We start from the raw sequence: 23,355 nt of genomic DNA, 5'->3' as shown, positions 1-23,355 counted from the left end.
CTTTCCCTTTGTTTTGGTATTGACATACTCGTGTCTACATACCATCTCAAATATTTCTTTGGCAGTCAGACTGAATTCCAAGGGGATCTTTCCTTCACTGTCTACTCTTCTTTGCCATGTTAATGATGCAGGTTTCGCCGGATCAACCTGGTTTTAACACATCAAGGAAAATACGATCAACGTCAATTGACTATCAAAATGACAGTATCTTGCACAGAGACAGGAACTCATTTCAGTGCCATACAACATACACCCCTTTATCCACAATTCTGAATAAAGTTACATCCTAAACAATCCTCGGATTTCAGATTTTCTTTTTTCTCTCTTTTCATTTGTCATTGTATGAACCAGCAGATATAAAGATAACAAAATAAGAGTCTGTTTGCAGGTTACAAGCATCATGGTAGTCGACAACTAGACATGCTGCTGCAAGAAAATGCTTCAGAACTCCGGAGATGCAGGACGAACCAACAGTTGATGAAATATTACAAGGGAAAAAAAATAGATCATATTGCAGAATTTCAGGGGTTTAAGCAATCCCAATTAGTTTATGCCTAGAAGCAATGAACCAGACGAAACAAAAGAACAAAACATAGATTTCAAACTAAAAATACGCAAAAGAAAAAATTACTTTGGAAACAGAAGAATCCACGGATTCTGCATCTTCACCATCACCCAAAACCTTTCCCTGAGACATCGTTCCTGAAACAGAATAAAGGAACAAAGAAATCCCATAAGAATCCCCATGCCCAAATCCTTTCTTGTGCAAGTGGACAATCCTAAAAGCTTTTTGTTCTCTGGGTTCAATCGAACAGCTTGTGATGTACCTTCACGCTACTGCCAAAATCTAGCCGTTAAAAGCACAGAGCAACTAGGAAGAAATCAATGGAACTCAAGAATTCGTGTAATGATCGGACATGAGCCCACTTTTCCCCATCCATTCAAAAAAACCCGAGAACTTCACATTCCATATGTATAAATCACGCACACTTCAGCCGTGAGGCAGAACCGAAAACCACCAGATTAACGACAAAGAACGCAGAAGAAATCGGCATTGGCATTCCGATTACAAACGCGAGAAAAACCAAGAACACTGATGAGAAAACCCAGAAATTACCGAAACAGTATGGGATTCAAGCACACGAAAAAGTTACGACGATGAAATCGTCAGACGAAGAACAAATCCAATCGAATATTCGCCGGAGAAATGATCAAAGCCGAAACGGATTTTGAATTCTGGGATTTGGATTTTTTTTTTTTTTTTTTTTTTGCGGGTGATTTCTGCAACTCGGAACTTTTCAACGAAAAATGACTGCTCTACTGCCTTATATACCCACACACTGAACGAGCGTAAACTTTCAGGGAACTCAGGAGGGTATTTTGGGATGACAACGGTGAACAGTTAGAATCACGAATTATCTCAATAATTATTGGTCCACATGGACCGACCGAATTAAATAATTAGATAATATAAGATAATTACTTTGTGTATTATAAAGAAACCGTGTGTGTTTTTGAATGGTTCAAGTTTTGAAGCATAGAATCAATGTCTAACACGCTATTATTTCTGCGAAAATATCCAAAAAAAGGTTTAATTTTTTGAAAAGCAATCACGCACTAACACATCCGAATAAAACACAATTCTTTACAAAAATCTCGGAAAAATGTTTTTTTTTTTAATCTATCATCATTGATATTTTATATTTTAAATAAATATCATATATAGATATTTTTTGTTTCCAATAGCAAAATATTTAAAATTATTTACATAAACTTTTAAGAATTACAAGACAAGTTTAAGAAAGCAGAATTATACCTAAAGTGATAGTATTATAGGAAGATATTATTCTTATAATATTATCATTAATATCTTCCTATAAGTATTACTGTGATAACAGATTTTTTTTTTAAATGAAATTATGATTATACAGTATATTATTTAGAATTGAAATGGAAAATTTTGATTCAAATTTAGATATACATACAAAAACACAATTATTTCTTTTGGGATATTCAGTTCTTTTCAGATATATAGAATTTTTTGTTAGAATTCAAAGAATAAACCTTCCATCTGTTGGGATAATGATATAAATATGTAAGATTTTCTGGTATTATAAAAATGAATTTCTGTCCTTGATTGGCTTCTGAAATAACACTTAACATGTTATATTATCCAAATTCAATGAACTTTTTAAAGGCTTTAGGATTTAATTGGTCATTTGAAGAATTGATTTCTTTATTAATATCTCTGATTTACATTAAGCATCTGATAATTCATTTCCAAATTTAAAATTCTTTTAATGCATGCGACAAGAAGATGTGATATAACGGAAATAGTGTTCCGTCGTGAGAATATATTTAATGATTATCATGTCATTGCATTGAAAACCAAGCAAATTAATCAATCAATTGATTTGGAGGGGTTTTTTTTTCAGGAGTTTTAATAATTATTATATGAAGAACGATATGAGGTTGTTAGGAATTAAACACCACGACAAATACACGCATAATCACACGTGTTAAAGTAAACAACATAATATTGTCATTGAATAAAACTCCTTTCATGCAATACATACATGTACACATGTATATATATATATGTGTGTGTGGGTGTATATATATATATTAGACCATTTTACGTGAGGGATGCAGATTCTAACCATTGATCCCCAAATGACTTTGTTGGGCAGGCATATAATTATTTTATATAGACACACACATATATATAACATAATATGTTGTAGTTTGATTGAAAATATGTAATTTTGTCACTTGGTTATTACAATCTATATTTTTACAGAATGATTTGATACATCTGAAAAATGATTAATGTGCATATAAAAGATGATTATATCAGTGTTTAATATTTGAGATTATATTATATAAAAGCAAAATTTCTTAATTTAAATTCAAATTGAGACAGGGAAGTGAGAAGCAATGGACGAACGTGCCACATCGGTCGTGCAAGCTTTCAATTAAATAAAACATGTTTATCATTTTGAGTTTTGACCGAATGTATATGCATATAATCATATCCATAAAGCCGTATTACTAATAAATAAATACAACCTATTATCCTTAAAAAAACTAAGACAACTAGTTATATAATCCAAAAATTAGTATTATGATGAAGATAACTATTTAAATGTAAAAGTACAAAAAAAAATGTAAACTTTGCATTAAAGTTTAAACCCTAAAATAATAATACGAACGAATTTTGAAAATATAAAGGGTATTACAAAGATTATAGTTATAGATGCATATTACAAAATTTATTTGTTCTCTAAATCATTCCAGCAAAGTTCTTATATGTATATAATTCCCCCATATTATAGATACATATTTTATCCATTATTTAATACTTTAATCGAAATCTAACATTTCAGAAACAAAACTGTAAAGAGATATGAAGAAGATTTGAGAAGATTACGTAATATTTAGATTTGATTTTATTTCTATATTTTAGATATTTATATTTATTAAATAAGATATTTTATGATTTTGTTTCTGCTATATGCGCGAGTATTCCAATCGAAGAGGTTAAAAGTCGGATTCAAAGGCTGATGTAGCACGGATGTGCGGCGCATATGCGCGAGTTGGGTTGCACGACAATGAGGTCGGCAGAAAAAAAAAGAGTAGCACATCGGCTAGGGTTGACAGTGATAAACACTGTCGTCGGAAAAAAAATAGAAAAAAAAAATGAATGGAAGACGATATTCAAGGTGATGATACTATTGAAGTTAGTATATCATCGTCATCTTCATCATCGTTTTCGGATTCAACGAACATCGTTGATATAAAAAAAATATTTAGAACAAAAACCGAAGCTCTGATACCATAATAGAGAAAGAGATGGAGAATCATTGGATTTCTCATTATTCAACATGTAACATTACAATATTTATAGCAGAAACAAAATCATAAAATATCTTATTTAATAAATATAAATATCTAAAATATAGAAATAAAATCAAATCTAAATATTACGTAATCTTCTCAAATCTTCTTCATATCTCTTTACAGTCACAGTCCAATGAGATGACGACGTTAATTAAAAATTGATTTGTTCTTGTCGCGATGGTACTTTTAAGTTTCATATAATCCCATCTCTCTCTCTATACGGGAAGTTAGGTGTAATAGTTAACAAATTGCTAACTAGATACATTTCAAAAGATTTGTTGATAATCTTAATAAAAAAATCAAAACAAATAAAATACCTAAAATGATTGTTTTTAATCAAATATCATACAAAAAAAAATATCATACACAGATTCAACTAAAGTTTGCGTGAGGGAAACCATATAGAAAGCAACGATGACGAAAAAGGCCATCCGATCGCGTCATCTAAAGAAATTCTTGGACGCGTGCGTGCGTTTGACCGCTTGTGCGTCTGCGTTTTGCGGTTACCAGACACGACAGCCAAAACACGTCGGATACACAAGGAGAGGTTTGCACTGATTCGATTGGACTTACCAACTCTAGAAAGAAAGAGTTTTAACTAATAAAACTTGAATTCGTTAAAAGAAATCTTAAATCTTAATACATAAATAATGAATAAACTTCCATGAGATAGTCACAGATTGTGTTTACATAAGTTTGCATTCTTTTCAAGGGATTAACGAGTGAGTTGACAGAATCGACATGTAATCTAAAAAAAAGAAAAATGATGTGTCTCCTGACGTCAATCTAATCCATTCTAATTTTCTTTTTAAACAGAAGATTTACTGTGCATTCGACTCACTTAATCTCTCTAGATTTGGAGTCAATATTTAGCCATGCAATTAATTGCACATTTTCTCCCCACCAATGGAATCGAATCCATGATATTGAGAATGATTTTATCATCTCTAAACCACTGAACCACCAATTGTTCGGTCTAATTCATTCTAGTTAATTATCAAAACCGAGTAAACTTTTATTGGATAATCAGAATAGTTTTCTAAACCTTCGACTCGACTACATCTACCATAAATTTAGAATTAGTCTTTAGTCAGTTATACTCAGCACTCCTCATCACTTGCAAGATCGAACACCTCACCTCGTAAAACAAATCACACTAAGCAGACCACTCAAACACAAATAGATGGATACTGAATAAACTTTCGCTGCAATTGAGTTAGATTTTACAGTGAAGTTAGGATTTGAATTGTAAAAAATTGCTTTTCTATGTTGAATTTGTCTGAGTAGTGATGACCATAAAATCCACACTAGCTGTTGGAAACAAATGACTTGCTGCAGATTTTGCTGTTATACATATATATATATATATATATATATATAACAACTGTTCTGTCGTCTTGTTTCTACTCTTGTTCGTATTTGTATAATTTTTTTTTTTGTAAATGTTTCCAGACAGGACAATTACAAAACTCAATGGGGGTCACATTGACAAAAATAAATTGACTTGAGAATTTTAAATTTAACCGGGCAGTTAAGGGTATTTCTAGACTGTTTTAAAAACAAAGGGGTCAAATTGAGAATTTCGGTAGGTCTATTTTTGTTGTCCAAACGTTATTGAGGGGTGAATCTAGAAATATTCTAAACTCCGATGGCTTACGTTCAATGCTCTTAAAATATTATAAAACTGAAATCGGGTCACACACAGACACTACCTGTGGGGCAAACTTCAAGAATACCCCTCCGACATCACAGAGCTATCATTGATACACCCTCAAATTGTAAAAATTTTTTTTATCAGATTTTACACTTCAATGATGGTAAAATGACTCATTTAACCCTGTATATAATATGTCCTAAATATTCTATAACTAAAAAACCTGCGGTGCAAAAGATAAAAGTCTGATATATCGAAAAACGTGTATATTATTTTATTATCAGTCAAAACCAATTTATTACAACTTAAATACGACTTGTTTATAAATTCGTAAATTGAAAAAATATCTATATAAAATATAGATTTTGTCGATATTTTTTATGAAATATGATAGATATATACTAATTATATCAATAAAATGAGTTTTAAGTCATAAATTACAATTTTATTAAAAATTTGGTATATTTTTTTATATGTAAGACTAAATGTATACTAAACTTATATCAACACATTCAACTATATTATATAAAATATACCAAAATATTAAATTTATTGAAAATATTAATGCAAATTGATTATTATCATTTAATTGGTAGATTTCCATCATTATTGATAAAATCGAGTCAAAATTCGCGATCTTTTAACAATTTTATAAGAATTTGTTGGTGGCAAATGAGTTGTGATCAAGTAAATAATTGGTTGTGGCCGATTCCCGAGACAAAATGTCGGTTTTTTTTATTTTTGGTTGGGCCCACTTTTATTTGATCAAAATCACTATTCTTTTTTTGCCACTTTTGTTTGTAGTATATACGACTTATTGTATTTGTTTTTTAAATACAAGATCGATTTCATACAAATTTTGCCATAAATACTTTTTAAATATTTCTCATTGATGCACAATTGTTAGGTTTTTAAATAATTCACGTTTTAATTTGTTTATGTAGTTTTTATTAATTAATTTCATATTTATTTTTTTACATAAATTCGAATTTAGACGAATTCGGTTACAATTACTACTATTTTTTTTATTACAATTGCAACTATTTTTTATAATTTTTTTAATTGTATTTACGACTTTTTATATTCGTTCGCTTTTTATCTTAACATCTTTTTATGATTTTTAATTTTTAAATTATTATAAAAAAATAATTTTTTTATTTTTAATTTATTGTTATTATTAAGAGAATTTTGTTTCTTACTGTTTACATGAGCATAAAGGGTAAGGCTAAGTAAGGGTAAGATAGACTTTTCCTAACTTTTTAAGGGTAATATTGTATTTTGATAATTGGTTATGTTTTTGGAGGGTATCGATGATAGAGATGCGACGCTAAAGGTGTAGTGCTGAAGTTTGCCCCTACCTGTGTACTGTGTTTTCCTGTTCTTGGCCAGGGTTTTTGGCCGCCGTCTTCCACTCCAGTCTCCGCCGCGTTGTCCGTTGCCGCTTCGCTGTCTTGGCTGAGCTTTCATCCTCCGGTGAGATCTTCTTCTTCGTCTTCTCCTTCTCCTTCTCCTTCTCCTTGTTTTTCTTCTCCTTCTCCTCCTTCTTCCGACGATGTGGTCTTTTTGTTCGGCCAAATCCGGCCTCGATTCCACCGGGAAATCTCTGGGATTTGAAGTTCATGGTCGTGCGAAACGGCCTATTCGAGCCGCGGAAACGAGTAGAATCACGTGTTTTTTAGTTTATAGATGGCATCGTTTACGTAAAACCGACCTTGATGTTGGATTTCTCATGAGATTTGAGGAACACAATGCGTTGTTTGTTCGAGCCGGTTGAGCGAGGTCGCTGGTAAAATTCCCAGAAAAACTGTCTTCATCCTTCTAATCCAAGTTACCAAAATCCGGATTGGGTTTTTCATAATCGGAAGATTTTGGGGAGAATTAGATTGAATTAAGGCTTTCTCGAATCTAGAACAGTTTGGTTTTTAGCGAAGCACTTTATGAATGGAAAATTTCTCCGTCAGTGGTTTATGTTATGTATTTCTATCTTGATCTATGAAGTTTCTTGTGTTGAAACAAAATCAGGACATGTTGCTTAATGGTTATAAGAAATTAAGAATCAATAATTGCCAATGTGAAAACATGATCTTTGTTTTGGTTCAAGGAAAATCAGAAGTTTGTATTTGCCCTCACTGAGAGTTGGGTTGAGAGAACATTTGGTTGGGTTTAGGGTTTATGTAGGGTTCTGTGGCGATGCATAATCCTTGTCCTTTGTGGAATGATGTCCAAAACGTTAATGTCTTCATCTCGGATTGAATTGATAATTCTTCATTTTGGCTTCTCAATTGTATTCCATATTACATCTGATTTTCATAGAACAAAACTGGTTTCTGAGCTGCGATCTTCGTGCAACAGGTTGTGTGCATACTGGGTAAACTGCTATGAAGGACCATAAACCTGGCAAAAAGCAGAAGATTTTAGGCGATTCAAATCCTACCAAAGAACCAGAGTATGTGAATTCTTCCCGTTTTGTACATTGCAGAGCCTTTTCTTTATCGGGTTCTTGTTTCTCTATCGGTATAATCTCTGGTCCTGATGATTTTGATTTCCTGTTTTTGATTTTGGGTGTGTAGTTACATCGAAGGTGAACGTCTTGCCAATCTGCTCAAACTGATTCAGAGGTGAGTATGCGAACCCCAAAACTAAACCCACCATCAATTCTTCTTTCCAATTTCAGTTTTGCAAGTTATTATTTCTTGCTGTGGAAACAGAGGAATTGAGACAGCGAGGCTTTCTGACGAAAAATTATTGCCTGAGAAGATATGGTTCAAGGTTATTATCTTATACTCTTCTATTAGGTGCCTAGGATTATTTTTCAATGCCTTCACCTGACTTAACGATAATATGAAACAGCAACAATTTGCGATTGGGATAAACGAGGTCACTCGTGTTCTCGAGCGGATGACTAATCCACAAAGCCCACCGCAGCACACAGACTCAAAGCAACAAAATCCTAGAGGGCCTCCGGTACGACTTCAGGTAAAGCTTTTGTGATAAACCTTTTACTTTTTTCTTCTGGGCCAAACAAATTTTACGAACCTTGGTGAGATCCCAGGCAGTGGTGATAGTAGCAGATTGCAAACCGAGGATGCTAACGAAACATATACCGAACTTGGCTGCTTCGAGGAACGTCCCTGTTGTATACGTCAGAGACAACAGACGGGCCTGTCTCAGATTAGGAGAGCTCCTCAAGCTCAAGACAGCTCTTGCCATCGGCATCAAGGTTTTGCTTGTTGTCTCTATCTCTGTTTCTTCCTAGAGTTCACTTCCTGACGCTCCAAACTCAAAATCTCAGGTCAGAGGGAACGCCATTAACCAGCTTCTGGAGGGAGTCCTTGTGAGAGATAGCCCACAAGCCATCGATACTGTTGAACAAGACAGCGGAGAAGTTGAAGCACCGGTAATATCGTAAATCTTCTTCGCTTAGGATGTGGTGGTGGAGGAAGGAAGACACTGTTTGAAGGTTTTGCCAGAACCCAGAAGCACCGGTGGAGTCTTGCAAGCCCCAAATGGAATTCTAACACCAAGGTTTGAACCGAACCTGGTTTACACAGAAGATCCGAATTGTGTCCGAGGAGAAGGACTCCTTTTACATCGAAACCCGTTGGAATGATAACAAAAAGTTCAAAACTGTATGTATTTGATGCCCATTTATTTCGGTTTTAGGAAACTTGTAGGCATTTCAGGTCATCATCATATCCATATGTTTATCCCTATCTTTCTTATCCATATGTTTTTCCGATATATATTTCATATGTACAAACCATTATACACGTCTCTTTCCCAATTGTTCTTCTATGTATATTTTTTCTATTTTCTTTCTAGTACTTTTATTCGAATTTTATCGATTTTGTATATCCATACGTTATAACATACTTATCTCGATCACGTTTATTTTGGACGGATATTATCATTTCGTAGTCTAACATTCGTTAGCATACATTAATAAAGTTCTCATGAATACCCTTTTCAACAGTATAGAATATTGCAAGCTTTAAATACCCTTTTGTTACTAATATTTTCATGGCAAACCTTTGATGTACTCATTCTCCATACATATTGTACTAATCTTAAAATTAATGACTTATTCTTTTAAACTCATCTATTGTCATTTATATCCTCTACAAACATCAAATACCGTGACATTTTTTGTATATTAATAGTCAACTCATCTATTACTATTACTAACGTGAAGAGATGTATGTTTAAAGTGTACCTTGGTGCAACCTGTATTGTATGTAATTATATATATCACTAATATTTTTTATACTTTCTAACACCCATCATATATATATATATATATTTTTCATATCACGAAAAATTTTCAAACGAGTAAAACTTGTGGTTAAGATGTAGTTTTATAGATTGAAAAAGTTTTCATACACTTGATTGGAGTGATTGGTCATATTTATAAATCTTGGATCAAGTTAGAAGAATTTCAAATTGCTAAAACTTTCGGCTAAAATCTAGTTTTATTTAAATCGAAAAAGTTTTGATCTATCTAAAAAAACTTAAAATAAACACAAAATAAACTATACTCTTTAGTTTTACTTTTAAAACTACACATTATTCCTTATACAGTTAATTTATATAAAAAAAATTATATCATTCAATATATTTTGTTCACTATTTATTTTTAAACTAAAATAAAATACAAGTTTATTTAAATATAAAATAATTGTTACTAATTTATTAATTCAATTTCAAATATATTTATAATAATGTATTATTATAAATATATTTTTTTATAATCATGTTCAAATTGATAAATTAATAAATATAATATATTTCTTTTCAGAAAAAAAGCAGATTTTAACAGTTATTAACTTATTAAATAATGGAATTTGAAGAATAATACTTTCTAATTTTATTATTATAATAATTATTTGTATATTTTAGATTTTCTGAACTATTTTTGGATTTTTTAGAATTATATTTATCCTATTTTTATATTAATTTGTTTTGATCATACTTTTAGTTATTTCATATTAAAATTTAGTCTCTTTTAAAAAAATTTCTTTAACTTTTTAGTTATTTCACATTCGATTGAAATTCCGAATTAATTTTAATTAAAATTTGATTCAAACATATTTAAAATTATCTCACTAAAATAAATACTCCTAATTACTGTAACTGTTTTTGGTTGATATTATATGATTAAAAATTAATAACAAATTAAAATCGCATCAAATCAAAATTAATATGCAACAACAGGCTGTCAAATTATCAAAAACTTCCAAATAAAATACCCAAACTTTTGACCAGCAGTCAGACTTTTCTCCCATCCACGTCCCAAAACCAAGTCGCTCTCTCACAGTCAACTCTCACCACCAACTATCTTAATTCCATTTTTTTATTTTTTATTTTCACAGACCTAATTTGCTGCCCTTCGATTCGATTTAGGGTTTTTACCCCTTCTTCGTGTTCCTCGATTTTGCGATTTTTTTTCTTGATCATCGAATTCCGCGGCTCTTCAAGCTTATTCTTTGCAGTTGGACTTGCGTAAACCCAATCTGCTGCTGCTGCTGACGCTGTGTTTGGATTCTTTTGGGTGTTCCTTTAGATCGTGGGCTTGAGCTCAATCGTTGATATCTAATCGGCCGGCCTCTTGAAGATCGATTCATGCTCGTCAAACGTAAGGACTTGAGCTCTTTTTTTTTTTTTTTTGCTTTCGCTTTTTTACTTCTGCTTTTGCTCGTGAAGGTTTGAATTCGTGACCTATTTGGGCTTAGTGTATCCTTCGTTTTTCTTGTGCACCCATGGGTTCGATTATTTAGATTAGACACTTTGCCATGGAGGTAGAGATCCTGTCCGTGTGTGGAGGATGGTGGATTTTTGTTTTTAATAATTCTTGTTGGTTTTGATTTCTGGGTATTGTTTGTTATCGGTGTTTGCATCGAGTGAAATGCTTACCTGGTTTGGCTTCTTTATTTCCTTTTTTGTTATGGCAAGAGATGGTGAATGTTGTGGTCAGTTCGAACTTAGAGAACTAATTCTGTTTGGTGTTGATAGTTCGGGCGAATATAGAAGTGTTCACCTGAAGAATGGCACTTCGGCTCCCAGCTTCTAAAGCAGCTGAAGTTGCGATCGGATCTATTGGCCGTGGCTATGATTTAGCTGATGATATACGGTTGAAATACTGCAAAGGGGATTCCAAAGATTCGCGGTTAATTGACATTGATGACGGTTATGGGAATTGCGAGTTTGTTTTGCCTGGTGGGATCTCAATTCCCAATGTGTCCAAATCAATAAAATGCGATAAAGGAGAGCGTACGCGGTTTAGCTCTGATGTTCTGTCTTTCCAACAGGTAAATTTCGGTTTTGTACCCTTGATTGTACCTGTCTAGATCATTAGTTGCCTTAAAAGCTCAAGTTTTTTATTATCTTTCGACAGTATAAGTAATTGGCGGTTCATGTTACGGTTTTGAGCGGGAAGAGCATCACTTGTTGAAGTCTTTGCCTAATTTACTCGTATATTAACCCCTGAATTGTATGGATAATGCAATGCTTTTCTCAGCAGTGCTGTTGAGAGAAACTTTCCTACATCCGTGTAGATGACAATCCAGAAGTCTAATGTGTTCTTCGCTATCCCTTTCTCTTATGTTTTGCTAGATGGCAGAGCATTTCAACCAGGAACTATCTTTGACCGGTAAAATCCCATCAGGCCTCTTTAATATGATGTTTGAATTCTCAGGCTGTTGGCAGAAAGACGCAGCCTATACTAAAAGCCTTGCTTTTGATGGGATTTTCATCAATTTGTACACGGTTGCTTTGGATAAATCTCAAATGATACTCCGTGATCATATCAAGCAGGCTGTCCCAGCATCGTGGGACCCTGCTGCACTGGCAAGGTGGTCATTTTCAATCATTTAATTATAAGAATCATCATTAAAGGTTTCATTTCCATTTTCCACATAGCTGTAAAGATCTTAAAAGTATTATAATTTCGTTTTAGAGGAGAAATAATTGCTATCTGTTGCCTTTGTGTGCAAAAAATGTTTGATGCGTGTGACATGCATTTGACATTAGCGATAAACTGTCTGCGTTATTCGTTTATCCATTTCCTGCAAGCCATTTCTTTTATGTTCCCGTTGAAGGAGTCTTCGATATGGCTTAGTGACAATTTCCTGTTACTTGTTTCTTATCATTTATTTTATGATAAGATTGACGATTATGTCCGGGAAGGGGAGGATTCGTATCTAAACATTTAATTGGATTGTTTCGTTACCAGGTTTATAGAGACATACGGAACACATATTATTGTTGGGGTAAAGATGGGTGGGAAGGATGTGATTTATTTGAAACAGCAACATTCTTCAAAGCTTCAACCTGCTGATCTGCAGAAAAGGTTAAAAGAGGTGGCAGATAAGAGGTTTCTGGATGCCAGCGGAGAATATAGTATGGCTTCAGAACGAATGTATTCAAGTAGTAAGGTCTGTGAATGATTGACTTAGCTCTTCCTTTAAAAGTGTCATTTCTAGATAATATAGATGGTTTCACATGAATAAGCCTTGTGAGGGTTATTATTTATTTATGCCCCTTACCTGATGTGCTTAGATAATTGCTTTTAAATATCTTTTAGTGTTTTGACTGCACGATGCACGTATGCAAATTGGTATGCCGTGATGCAGCAGGACAGTCAGAGTCTTGAATGTCCTTTCGTATCTCTCATCCCATTCTTGTTTCAGGTAGAAATAAGGGAGCAGCGGCTGAGATTTGCAGATACAAACTCGTTAGGATCTTATGCACATAAGGAGGTGAATTCTACAGTACCATAGTCAATCTTAGAAGACAGCTGAAATATGTTGCTAATCTGTAACACAGATCTTGGGGAAACTTCCTACTGCTCATAGGCCTTTGTCTTTGCTCATCATTTGTCCTAGATTTTGTTCTCATGAATGACTTGTGTTGTAGGACTTTGTCTTCATGAGCAAAAGGAGAGGTGGGAGTGATAATAGAAATCTATCACATAACGAATGGCTGCAAACCGTTCAGATGGAGCCTGACTCAATTTCAATGTCGTTTATCCCAATTACGTCTTTGCTAAATGGAGTTCCAGGAAGTGGATTCTTGAGCCATGCCATAAATTTGTATCTAAGATGTAAGCAAACTTTGTCCGAGACATTGTCCTTGATATTGTCTACATTTTAAATCATAGTCTTTCCTAAACATTGAGGTGAGATCCTTTTGACGCATTCGTCACAGAAAGGTATATTGGATTGATTGGAAATTGTTTTTAAGTTCATTTTCTGCTAAGGCTCTGTTTAGATTCTTATCTATGGTCTGTTTTCTTCCTAAATGTAGGCATTGAGGCCCCTTGAGACATCAATAATGATATTGTTGCCACTGTGTGATATACATGCTTAGGGCAGGAAATTATCTGAATTACTGATTCTATATTATGAGAAGTTGATCCTGTTTTCTCAAATCTCGAGAGACAAGATGGGCTTAGAGGATCAGATGTGTTGCACATAGCTTGTCCAGGCAAAAATCTAGTTCTGTGATGTATAAGAATTCTACTGTTTGTGTTCTCTTGGCTTCTTATACTAATTTTGCCTTCTCTCATGGAGTTATGTTGACTCAGATTCAATGTTTTGATATTGCTTGCTTCCTTTACAATGTGGATAGCCTTTTAATTGCTCATCTTTTGATTGTTTTTATTGTAGATAAGCCACCAATTGAAGAGCTGCAACAGTTTTTAGAGTTTCAGCTTCCGAGGCAGTGGGCGCCAGTATTTAGTGAACTTCCTCTTGGACCGCAAAGGAAACAGCAAAATTCTTCATCGTTGCAGTTCAGTTTCATGGGACCTAAGCTATATGTGAACACCACTCCTGTATGATTTCGCTTCTTCTTAAATATCCGGAATCCTACTCAATGTTACCTGATCTCTTTTTAACTCCGAGTGTACAGCATAAGCTTATAAATACATGCATTGCGGTTGTGCAAGTAGTTTTTATTTTCTTCTCAAATTCTTAGTACCTTTTTCTGAAACAGGTTGACGTTGGTAAGAGGCCAGTCACGGGTATGCGGCTTTACCTAGAGGGTAGAAGATGTAACCGATTGGCGATTCATTTGCAACACCTGTCTTCTCTTCCCAAGATATTCCAACTTGAAGATGATCCGAATAGAAATTTCCGACAGGAATCTCACGATCGAAGATACTACGAGAAAGTATATTGGAAGAACTACTCTCACGTCTGCACTGCACCCATCGAATCAGAGGATGATCTTTCTATTGTGACGGGTGCTCAACTTCAGGTAGAGAGCCACGGTTTCAAGAACGTCTTGTTTTTGCGCCTCAGTTTCTCAACAGTTGTTGGGGCTACACGCGTTAAGAATCCCGAATGGGATGAAGCCGTTGGGTTTACCCCGAAATCAGGACTGATCTCAACCCTTATAAGCCACCATTTCACCGCAGCTCAGAAGCCGCCCCCTCGGCCAGCAGACGTGAATATCAACTCTGCAGTCTACCCGGGCGGTCCACCGGTACCCGTGCAAGCCCCGAAGATGCTCAAATTCGTCGACACGACGGAGATGATGAGGGGACCACAAGAATCACCCGGGTATTGGGTTGTGTCTGGAGCGAGATTACTCGTGGAGAAAGGAAGGATCTCTTTGAAGGTAAAGTATTCATTGTTGACTGCTATATTGCCCGAGGAGGAAGTCATAGAGGAACCATAGGAGAGAATGTATTCTTTCATCCGAAATCCGGGGACACTGAAACATGAAAATGATCGGATTTACACGTATGTGTCTGAAGAATCGATGTTTGTTAGGACGCAGGTTCATGAAAGAAGTGAAGGAAAGATTGTAAAACACTTGTGATTTCGTGTGGTACAAAGTGAGGTCTGTTTTTGTTGTACACTTCCTTCTGGAGGAGAGGTTTTCTTTCTGTGTTCACTTAGACAACCCATGAAGCCAAAGTGTCGGAGGCTGATTCCAAATCTCAAAGGCTCGAAGGAGATTCATTTTGAAGATGCAAAACAAAGAAGCAATGCCAATTTCATAGATATAGATTATCTATGCAAACTGTTTTGTAATACTCAAATGGACATTGGGCTCTTGGCCCATCCATTTATCTTGGCTCCTTTGTTATTTTTAGCTGCCAAAGTATTATTTGTAAATTGCAAGATGATTTTTGGTAACTTGCGTTGAAATTGTTGCTAAAAAGTTTAAATATATAGGGTTTTACAATTTAAATTGATAGAATATGTTGAGATTAGTGTACTTCTATGGTATTGAGAGTACACTTGTGACATGCTCTAAAATGATTTGTCGATAAAATTTAGAAGATTTTGAAAAATTAAAGAAACTAAAGATGTGATAAAGTTAATTTGGACGAGGATAGTTTCGATTTGATCAAATTGTGATTAAGAGATGATCATCGTGATGATGCTAAATGAAGGAATACATATCTATTCAACGGGTATATATATATATATATATATATATATATATATATATGAGGTTTCAGTGAAAGTTTCCAAAGTTTTAAGCTATTGGAAAATATTATTTCTAAAATCTATCTATATATATTAATAAAGATGTTTAAAGGATTGTGGTGAAGCCACCTCATCCTCCACATCATCAATTTTCTTAATTTTTATTGGTTAATAAAAAATACTCATTAACTATATATAATTAGAGCATTTAATTTATCTTTTTGTATTTTTATTAAACAAATGTGAGCTTATTATAATTAAAATAACTTTTATCTTTATTATATAAAAAACTCATTTTGATATTAGTTTTATATATTATTTGAGATTTTTTAATTTTATTACACTTATATTTGTTATTTTGATCTAAAAAAATTATTAATAGATTATTATAATAAAAAAAATAAAAAATATATCTTACATGAAAAAGACATACTTCTCTTAGAGTAAATAGATAATACAATATAAATTCAAAACCATTATCGTAAAAAATTGAAAACCACTCCAACAACTATAAAACGTCATATTTATTGTCCACTAATAACCAAATTTAATATAATAATGCTACAAGTTCGAAACTGCCAGAATTTTATAGGGTGCCATTTAATTAGCACTTATTATATTTGCTCTTCAAATATAACCAGGATAGTAAATTCTTTTCACTATGAAAAGTCGCCAGAGAGCTGAAACTTTGGGTACTAAACATATTGAAACAGTGGACAATGGGGTGGTGGAGGCTATTGTTGCAGATTCGGATGATGAAGCAGCCACGAGGTGGATGAAAATGGGTAAGATGTTGTTCTTGGTAATTAGAGAAATTAGGGTTTGGTGTTTTGATGTGGGCTATGATGAGAACATGGAAAATGAACCAACTAAACATGTCTTTTTGTCCATGTCTCTTTTTCCTTTTGTTTGATTTTTTATTTATAAATGATTAATCTTTATAAATAAATATATCAGGGTTCAATATATATACAAAAGTTCGGTCAGGTACTGAAGAGAGTTCCAAAAAAGAAGAACGCCAACTATGTAGGAGAAAAAAGCACTGAGGTGAGACATCAACGGCTAAAACAGAGTAATGTACAGGAGATAACATGAGAAAGTAACAGCCTTCAAGCACCCTGGATTGTCGTGCTACCGGAGACCCATCAAGTGATACGATACCATTTCGTATAAGTTTGTCAGGTCTAATAGCTATGGTCGCTTGACGGTTGGAGAAAAACCTATCACTACGCAGATGAAGATGAAGAAGTGGACGTGTATATACATAAATATAGGGCGTTAAAATGTTAACTTTTTCAAGTTGATATATGAATGACGTGCATAATAAGAAGACCAAGGCTATGCATTTATTTCTAATGGAAGGAGATCCTATTGTTATTTATGTTATTATCTTTGATATTATTCTCTCAATTATCTCCCGATTCTTAGTGATTTAGTTTACTATATTTTCATTGCTTTATTGATGTCTACATATATTATTTACACGTTTCTAAATAATAATTATTTGTATTAAAATAATTTTATGTTAGATTTACAAATTTCTAAATACTCTATAATATTTTTTTATTAAGTTCATATCGACAATATCAATAATAAGATAATTACTTTAATACTCTGTAATTTATACATTATAGTAATAAGGTTTTATAGTAAAAAGTTTATAAAATCTTATTGCTATATAAGTTTAATCAAATTCTAATATTTTGCAATACTTTTATTATTTTAAATTGTACATTTAGAAACTAATAAAAGGTATTTAAAAAATAAAATCTATAATTAAATGATAAATATTGATGTATTAAAAAACAAATAGTTAAGGATGATATTAATCCTTTTCATTTCAGATCGGTAATACGTTGGTGAACTGGTTTAATGCTAATGGAATAAAAGTCATGCACAAACAATTAACAATGTAAATAACTACCAAGTTAATTGTCCATTGAAAAACTGATGATATAAATACTATACATTTATTACGCATAAGTCTACAAAACATTATGAAATGTTAACGGACATTTATTATGACTTGGTCCATTAATACCATATTTATTATTTGATTTTTTTATAATTATTGTGTTATTGTCTTATTATATTCCCTTTTAGTTATCTTTTCTATTATATATTATTATATTATGCTACGTAAGATGCCCAATGGTAGAAAAGTTGTCGAAGCGGTCAGACAACGGCGATGGAGAGTGCATGGTGGCCATCCATTTATCGGCGATTCTATTATATATATAACCCTGTTATAAAATAAAATATAAATAAAAAATATAAGTAAACATATATATATGTATTTCTGTATATATGTGTATATGTCTATATATGCTTTTGCGTTTTTTGTATTTATTATAATATAAAGACATGTTTAAGGTATCTATTAACCACTAATAATCATATTTATTCTTTTTGTAATTCTTACTATTGTCATATCATGCATTTATTGGTGTTAACTAAATTAAAAAAAAATAGTAGAACAAAAATTGATAAGACTCTAGAACTTCATATATTGAATATATGACTCTACAACGTGATATTTACTATCTCACACTAATAATCACATTTATTCATTCCGTAATTAGTATTATTATTTATCATGCGTTATTGGTTCTTAAACGAGCTTATATGGATTCCATGAAACTATACATTCGTTGTGATTGCCCTATGTAATGCGTTTAGTAGTATCGAATACAATTATTTTGAGTAGATGACATTCATTTAATTTTGGTATAGTTAGTGGAGTAATAAAATGGGAAGGAGGGAGAGATCGAAGAAACGTTTAGTGAAAAGTGATATAATAAACATTTTATTAAAGTCATATAATAAATAAAGCAAAGAAATTTATGTGGCTTTGCATTGGATGCTATAAAATAAACTTTTGAGTAAACATATAATAATTATGTTTTGAGTAAATGAGAATGAAAAACGGAAAAAAAAAAGTTTATTAAAAAAAGAAACATATTAATCTGGAGTTTCCATTGCAAGTATAAAAGAACGTTTGACATTTGTGATATAGATAAGATGGTTATAGATGTAATTAACAGGAAGGAGCATCTGCAATGTCCATGACGAACAACATGGTCGAGCAATGGACAAGAATTAATTTTAGTTGTGCCTGTATTTTCGGTGAAGTTTTAATTGTGTTTGTGTATATATATATGACTGTATATGTAACTGTATGTATTTACGTAATTATATATGTGTATATATATGAATATATATATATATATATATATATTTGTATATGTATATCTCATTATTTTTCTATTATTGTCAACAGGAATGACTAAGAAATATCTGCAGTGTCCAAGGCGAGCAACATGATCGAGCAATGGATAGGAATTAATTTTAATTGTGTTTGTGTTTTCGGTAAAGTAATTTTAATTGTGTTTGTGTTATTGTATATGTATATATATGTATATATGAAAGTGTATATGTATAGATATACAAGTATATATATGTATGTATGTATTTACATAAGTATATATGTATGTAATAATATGTGTACGTGTGTATGGTTGTATGTATGTATTTTTTATCATTCATATTTTATATTTGATTTTGAATTTGTGTGTATGTATAGATATATGTGTGTGTATATATATATATATATATATATTATTAAACTATCACTAATTTTTGTTCATGAAAAATAGATTTAAAAAAATGTGGCATGTTTAATAAAAAATATGTAAATATATGTATGCATATATGTATGAATGAATGTATGTATGTATATATGTATATATATATGTATGTATGTAGGTATGTATGTATGTATGTATATATATGTGTGTATGTGTGTATGTATATATGTATTATAAAACTATCACTAATTTTTATTTATGAAAAAGAGGTTTAAAAAAACAGATGACACGTTTAATAAACAACATGGAAACTTATATATATATAATATATGTGTTTATATTTATGTGTATATATATGTATATATGTATGTATTTTTTATATTTGTATTTGATTTTTAATTTATGTATATATATGTATGTATATTTGGGTATATGTATATGTGATATTATATATATGTATATGTATATATATGCATATATTATATATATAGTTGTATTTGTGTGTATATGTATTTGTGTATATATGTATATCTATGTGTATATATATGAATGTTGTGTATATATATATATATGAATGTTTTTGTATATATGTTTATATGGTTGTGAATAAATATATACATACATATATGTGTATATATGTATATATATATATATATATATTTGTGTATGTATGTACATATGTATATACTTATGTATATATAAATTTCAATTTAAGTATATATATATATATATATATATATATATATATATTTATGTATATGTATATGTGTATTTCAATTTATTGATATAAATATTATAATACAATTTATTTATTTAATACAAAAAATATATCGATAACATTCGTTGTCTATCTTGGTATTTGACGCTAAAATGCAACTTTTTGTATATAATTTCTATTTAATGACAAAGATATTATTTTAATAATAATTTAATTTTCTAGATATAATTATTGTAATAATTTTATTTTTTGCTATAAAAATTGTATATTAAAATAATAATAATATATGCATTACATCGATAGGGACCTAGAGTTTAGGTATCAAAAATAACATCTAATATATAAATCATGTAGACAAAGATACATATATCCTTATTATATAATGAGTATTGATAATTTTTTCAAATTATATATATATCAACAAATTTTATAAAAAATAATCAAAATATATAAAAAAAATTGGGCATGTACAATCTCAAAAACCATGTTTCGGAATTGGAATCAACGGTACAAATTGAGGATTTTGTATCGCATGGAGAATTTTGATCTGGGTTATCCACCATGTTTTCAGACGGATCTGATTTTGTTCGTGTTGTTAAACTTAAATGGTGAATCTATGATTGTTTTTTCTCACCATCAGCAGTAGTCCGTATAAGCAAATGGTTCACATCATCATCATAATACATTAACATTATATTATCAGAGTTAACAAAGATAAATTTCAGATATATTTATATCCCGCATCGCGTAGATATTATTAGAGTTTTGATGGCAATCGAATGATCAAATTTGTGAATGATGTCGTCAGATCTTATTTTATATATATATATATATATATATATATATATATATATATTTCTATATGAAACAAATAAAATCTATTAGTTTTTTATTCAATACATAACAATAAATTTTATACAAAATTAATTATCAAAACAAACAATAGATATATATATATTTAAAAATATTATTTTTTATTATGACATTATAATTAATTTTTTAAAAGATCAAAAAAATCCAGTAAAAAAAATTCCAACGATACACATATTACTTCATACCTTAACTTCACTATACAATAACGAATAATGATATTTTTCCAATAATTTAATTTTACTAATATATTTTTTCTATAGTAAACAAAAATAGAATATCATTTTTATAATATTCATATCAATAAAATTTATTATAAATTTAATATAGAAAAGATTACCCCGCGCATCGCGCGGGTCTTTTTCTAGTATTATCAATGATCATGATTTACCTACATATTATATTTAGAATATTCTATTATATTTTGCTATATATTAGGTTATAATCTTGCAATCATCAATAATATAGAAAAATATTTTCCTATTATAATATTAGAGCTTGATTTTTATTCTACATTTTTTTTTCTCATAAATAATGTTGGTTGAATTTAAAAACGACAAATGAAGATGACGATAATATACTCAATTCAATAATATCATCGCCTTGACTATCGTCTTGCATTCATTTTATTTTTTTTTCTTCTATTTTTTTTGGACAGCGGTGTTTATTACTATCAACCATATCCGATGTGTTATTTTTTTTTATGATCTCATTGTCGCTATATGCACCGCAATTTTTTGCGTTCTCAACCTCATTGTCGTGCAATCCAACTTACATATACGCGCCACACTTTTGTGCCATATCAACCTCTTAGACTACAACTCTCAAATACCTTAAACATTATAATGTTTGCAATACTGACTCAAGTCCGAGCCATAACATTACATGAAAAATATTTCGTTTAATAAGATCATAATTTTAATTTTTAGTTTTTATGTAACAAGATTGAATTCATAATTGATAATTCATTTTGAGGATATATGTAGAAAGATATTATTTCTACAATATTAATATCGTTATGATTTACTCTAAATATTATACCTAAAATATTCTATTGTATTTTGTTATATATTAGGGTGTAATATTATAATCATATAGAAAAATATTTTCCTATTAAAAATAAGAGAAATCGTAGCGAGTCAAAAATAAGAGTAGATATTAATTTGTAGGGATATGAGTAGGTCTCCTTGATATATTTCAAATAAAATGAATGGTAGAAAAAATATAAAAAAATATTTTTTTTTCAAAAAAAATCTAACAAATCGTTATCTCATTATATTCTCATATGTACACTTTATATATTCGTTTCTATATTTGTACTTGGAATATTTAAAAGTAACTATTAAATAGTAAAATTTTGTTGAATCATTGCAATGATAATGAAATATTCATTTTTTAATCAAATTAAATCGCACCACAATATCGTGTGGTGAACCAATATCACACACACAGATATATATCTGTACGTATATGTGCCTATATATATATAGGTTTATATAGACAACATGTGAAGAGACAGGATCTAGACAATTTTTGATTGAATGTGACTCGGACTTCCACTCGTACCAGTGTGGGGTCCATCGACAAAGGTCAAATCCTTCAATGATGCATAAGCTTAGCTTCTATTGCGGGGAGAGAGAGAGAGAGAGAGAGAGAGAGAGAGAGAGAGAGAGAGAGAGAGAGAGAGACAAAGATAAAAATGTATGTATCTAAACATGAACGTGTGTGTATATATAAACATAATCTACATGTTTGTTTGCCTGTATGTATATATACATATGATCATCCGGTCCAATAGTCATCTATTAATAATATAATTTTATTTTTGCAAATCTTCTGTTTGTTTTTACTCGTTAAATTTGAATACAGAATGATAAAGGTATATCATTACCAGAATTATTCTTATTCTGGTGAGTTTAATGTACAAGTATTCATACAATTGTACAAAATTTTTAATTCCATGAAAAAGATGAATCTACTATTAATAAAAACATTGGTTTTATAGATTATGATAGTAATTTAATTTTGAACCATATTCTAAATAGTTTATATTAAGAATATATGAAATTAATAAATCTAAATATAGTTTACTCTGAATATAGTTTCGGATTTCCGTAGTTTATCATATTCAATTAAAGTAAGTGGTCGATTAACAAAAAAAAATTAAAGTAAGTGGTTCATTCGTTA

General features: G+C 31.0%; 3 protein-coding genes across 4 annotated transcripts in view; 2 read left to right on the top strand and 1 right to left on the bottom strand.

Annotated features, from left to right (window-relative positions):
* Nucleotides 1–1,286, bottom strand: part of LOC104799827 (non-lysosomal glucosylceramidase) — a 6,545-nt gene extending 5,259 nt beyond the window's left edge. Inside the window, exons 1-3 of one of the 2 annotated variants that reach the window (XM_010522487.2) lie at nt 1,118–1,286; nt 632–702; nt 43–147 (exon numbers count right to left, since the gene is read on the bottom strand). In XM_010522487.2, the coding sequence (XP_010520789.1) occupies nt 43–147; nt 632–697 (171 nt within the window). In that variant the 5' untranslated portion in view covers nt 698–702; nt 1,118–1,286. Of the gene's footprint in view, nt 1–42; nt 148–631; nt 703–827; nt 1,035–1,117 lie in introns of those variants that run through there. The other variant, XM_010522488.1, reaches the window with a different exon arrangement.
* A 5,596-nt stretch (nt 1,287–6,882) lies between these two features.
* LOC104799825 (ribonuclease P protein subunit p38) lies at nt 6,883–9,343 on the top strand. The gene is made up of 7 exons (XM_010522484.1): nt 6,883–7,027; nt 7,907–8,000; nt 8,125–8,172; nt 8,263–8,323; nt 8,405–8,530; nt 8,607–8,774; nt 8,847–9,343. Exons 2-7 carry the CDS (start codon nt 7,933–7,935, stop codon nt 8,961–8,963), a joined length of 588 nt encoding a protein of 195 aa, XP_010520786.1. The 5' UTR covers nt 6,883–7,027; nt 7,907–7,932; the 3' UTR covers nt 8,964–9,343.
* Nucleotides 9,344–10,857: 1,514 nt separating this feature from the next.
* On the top strand, nt 10,858–15,451 carry LOC104799824 (MACPF domain-containing protein At4g24290). Its single transcript, XM_010522483.2, has 8 exons — nt 10,858–11,186; nt 11,564–11,859; nt 12,164–12,402; nt 12,783–12,984; nt 13,240–13,308; nt 13,466–13,652; nt 14,218–14,384; nt 14,546–15,451. The coding sequence occupies exons 2-8, from the start codon at nt 11,596–11,598 to the stop codon at nt 15,230–15,232; spliced, it is 1,815 nt and encodes a 604-aa protein (XP_010520785.1). The 5' UTR covers nt 10,858–11,186; nt 11,564–11,595; the 3' UTR covers nt 15,233–15,451.
* Nucleotides 15,452–23,355: the final 7,904 nt, after the last annotated feature.

The sequence above is a fragment of the Tarenaya hassleriana genome, unplaced genomic scaffold (assembly GCF_000463585.1).
Source record: "Tarenaya hassleriana unplaced genomic scaffold, ASM46358v1 Cleome61, whole genome shotgun sequence".
Taxonomy (NCBI): Eukaryota; Viridiplantae; Streptophyta; class Magnoliopsida; order Brassicales; family Cleomaceae; genus Tarenaya; species Tarenaya hassleriana.
The sequence above is the reverse complement of the archived record's forward strand: the minus strand, read 5'-3'. Positions and strand labels throughout refer to the sequence as shown.

Excerpts from the sequence above, each read along its gene's own strand:
- LOC104799825 (XM_010522484.1), top strand. The coding sequence starts at position 7,933 with ATGAAGGACCATAAACCTGGCAAAAAGCAGAAGATTTTAGGCGATTCA. Across the intron at positions 8,173-8,262 it reads CTGCTCAAACTGATTCAGAG|AGGAATTGAGACAGCGAGGC; the intron begins GTGAGTATGCGA and ends CTGTGGAAACAG. Across the intron at positions 8,324-8,404 it reads CTGAGAAGATATGGTTCAAG|CAACAATTTGCGATTGGGAT; the intron begins GTTATTATCTTA and ends AATATGAAACAG.
- LOC104799824 (XM_010522483.2), top strand. The coding sequence starts at position 11,596 with ATGGCACTTCGGCTCCCAGCTTCTAAAGCAGCTGAAGTTGCGATCGGA. Across the intron at positions 11,860-12,163 it reads ATGTTCTGTCTTTCCAACAG|ATGGCAGAGCATTTCAACCA; the intron begins GTAAATTTCGGT and ends ATGTTTTGCTAG. Across the intron at positions 12,403-12,782 it reads GACCCTGCTGCACTGGCAAG|GTTTATAGAGACATACGGAA; the intron begins GTGGTCATTTTC and ends TTTCGTTACCAG.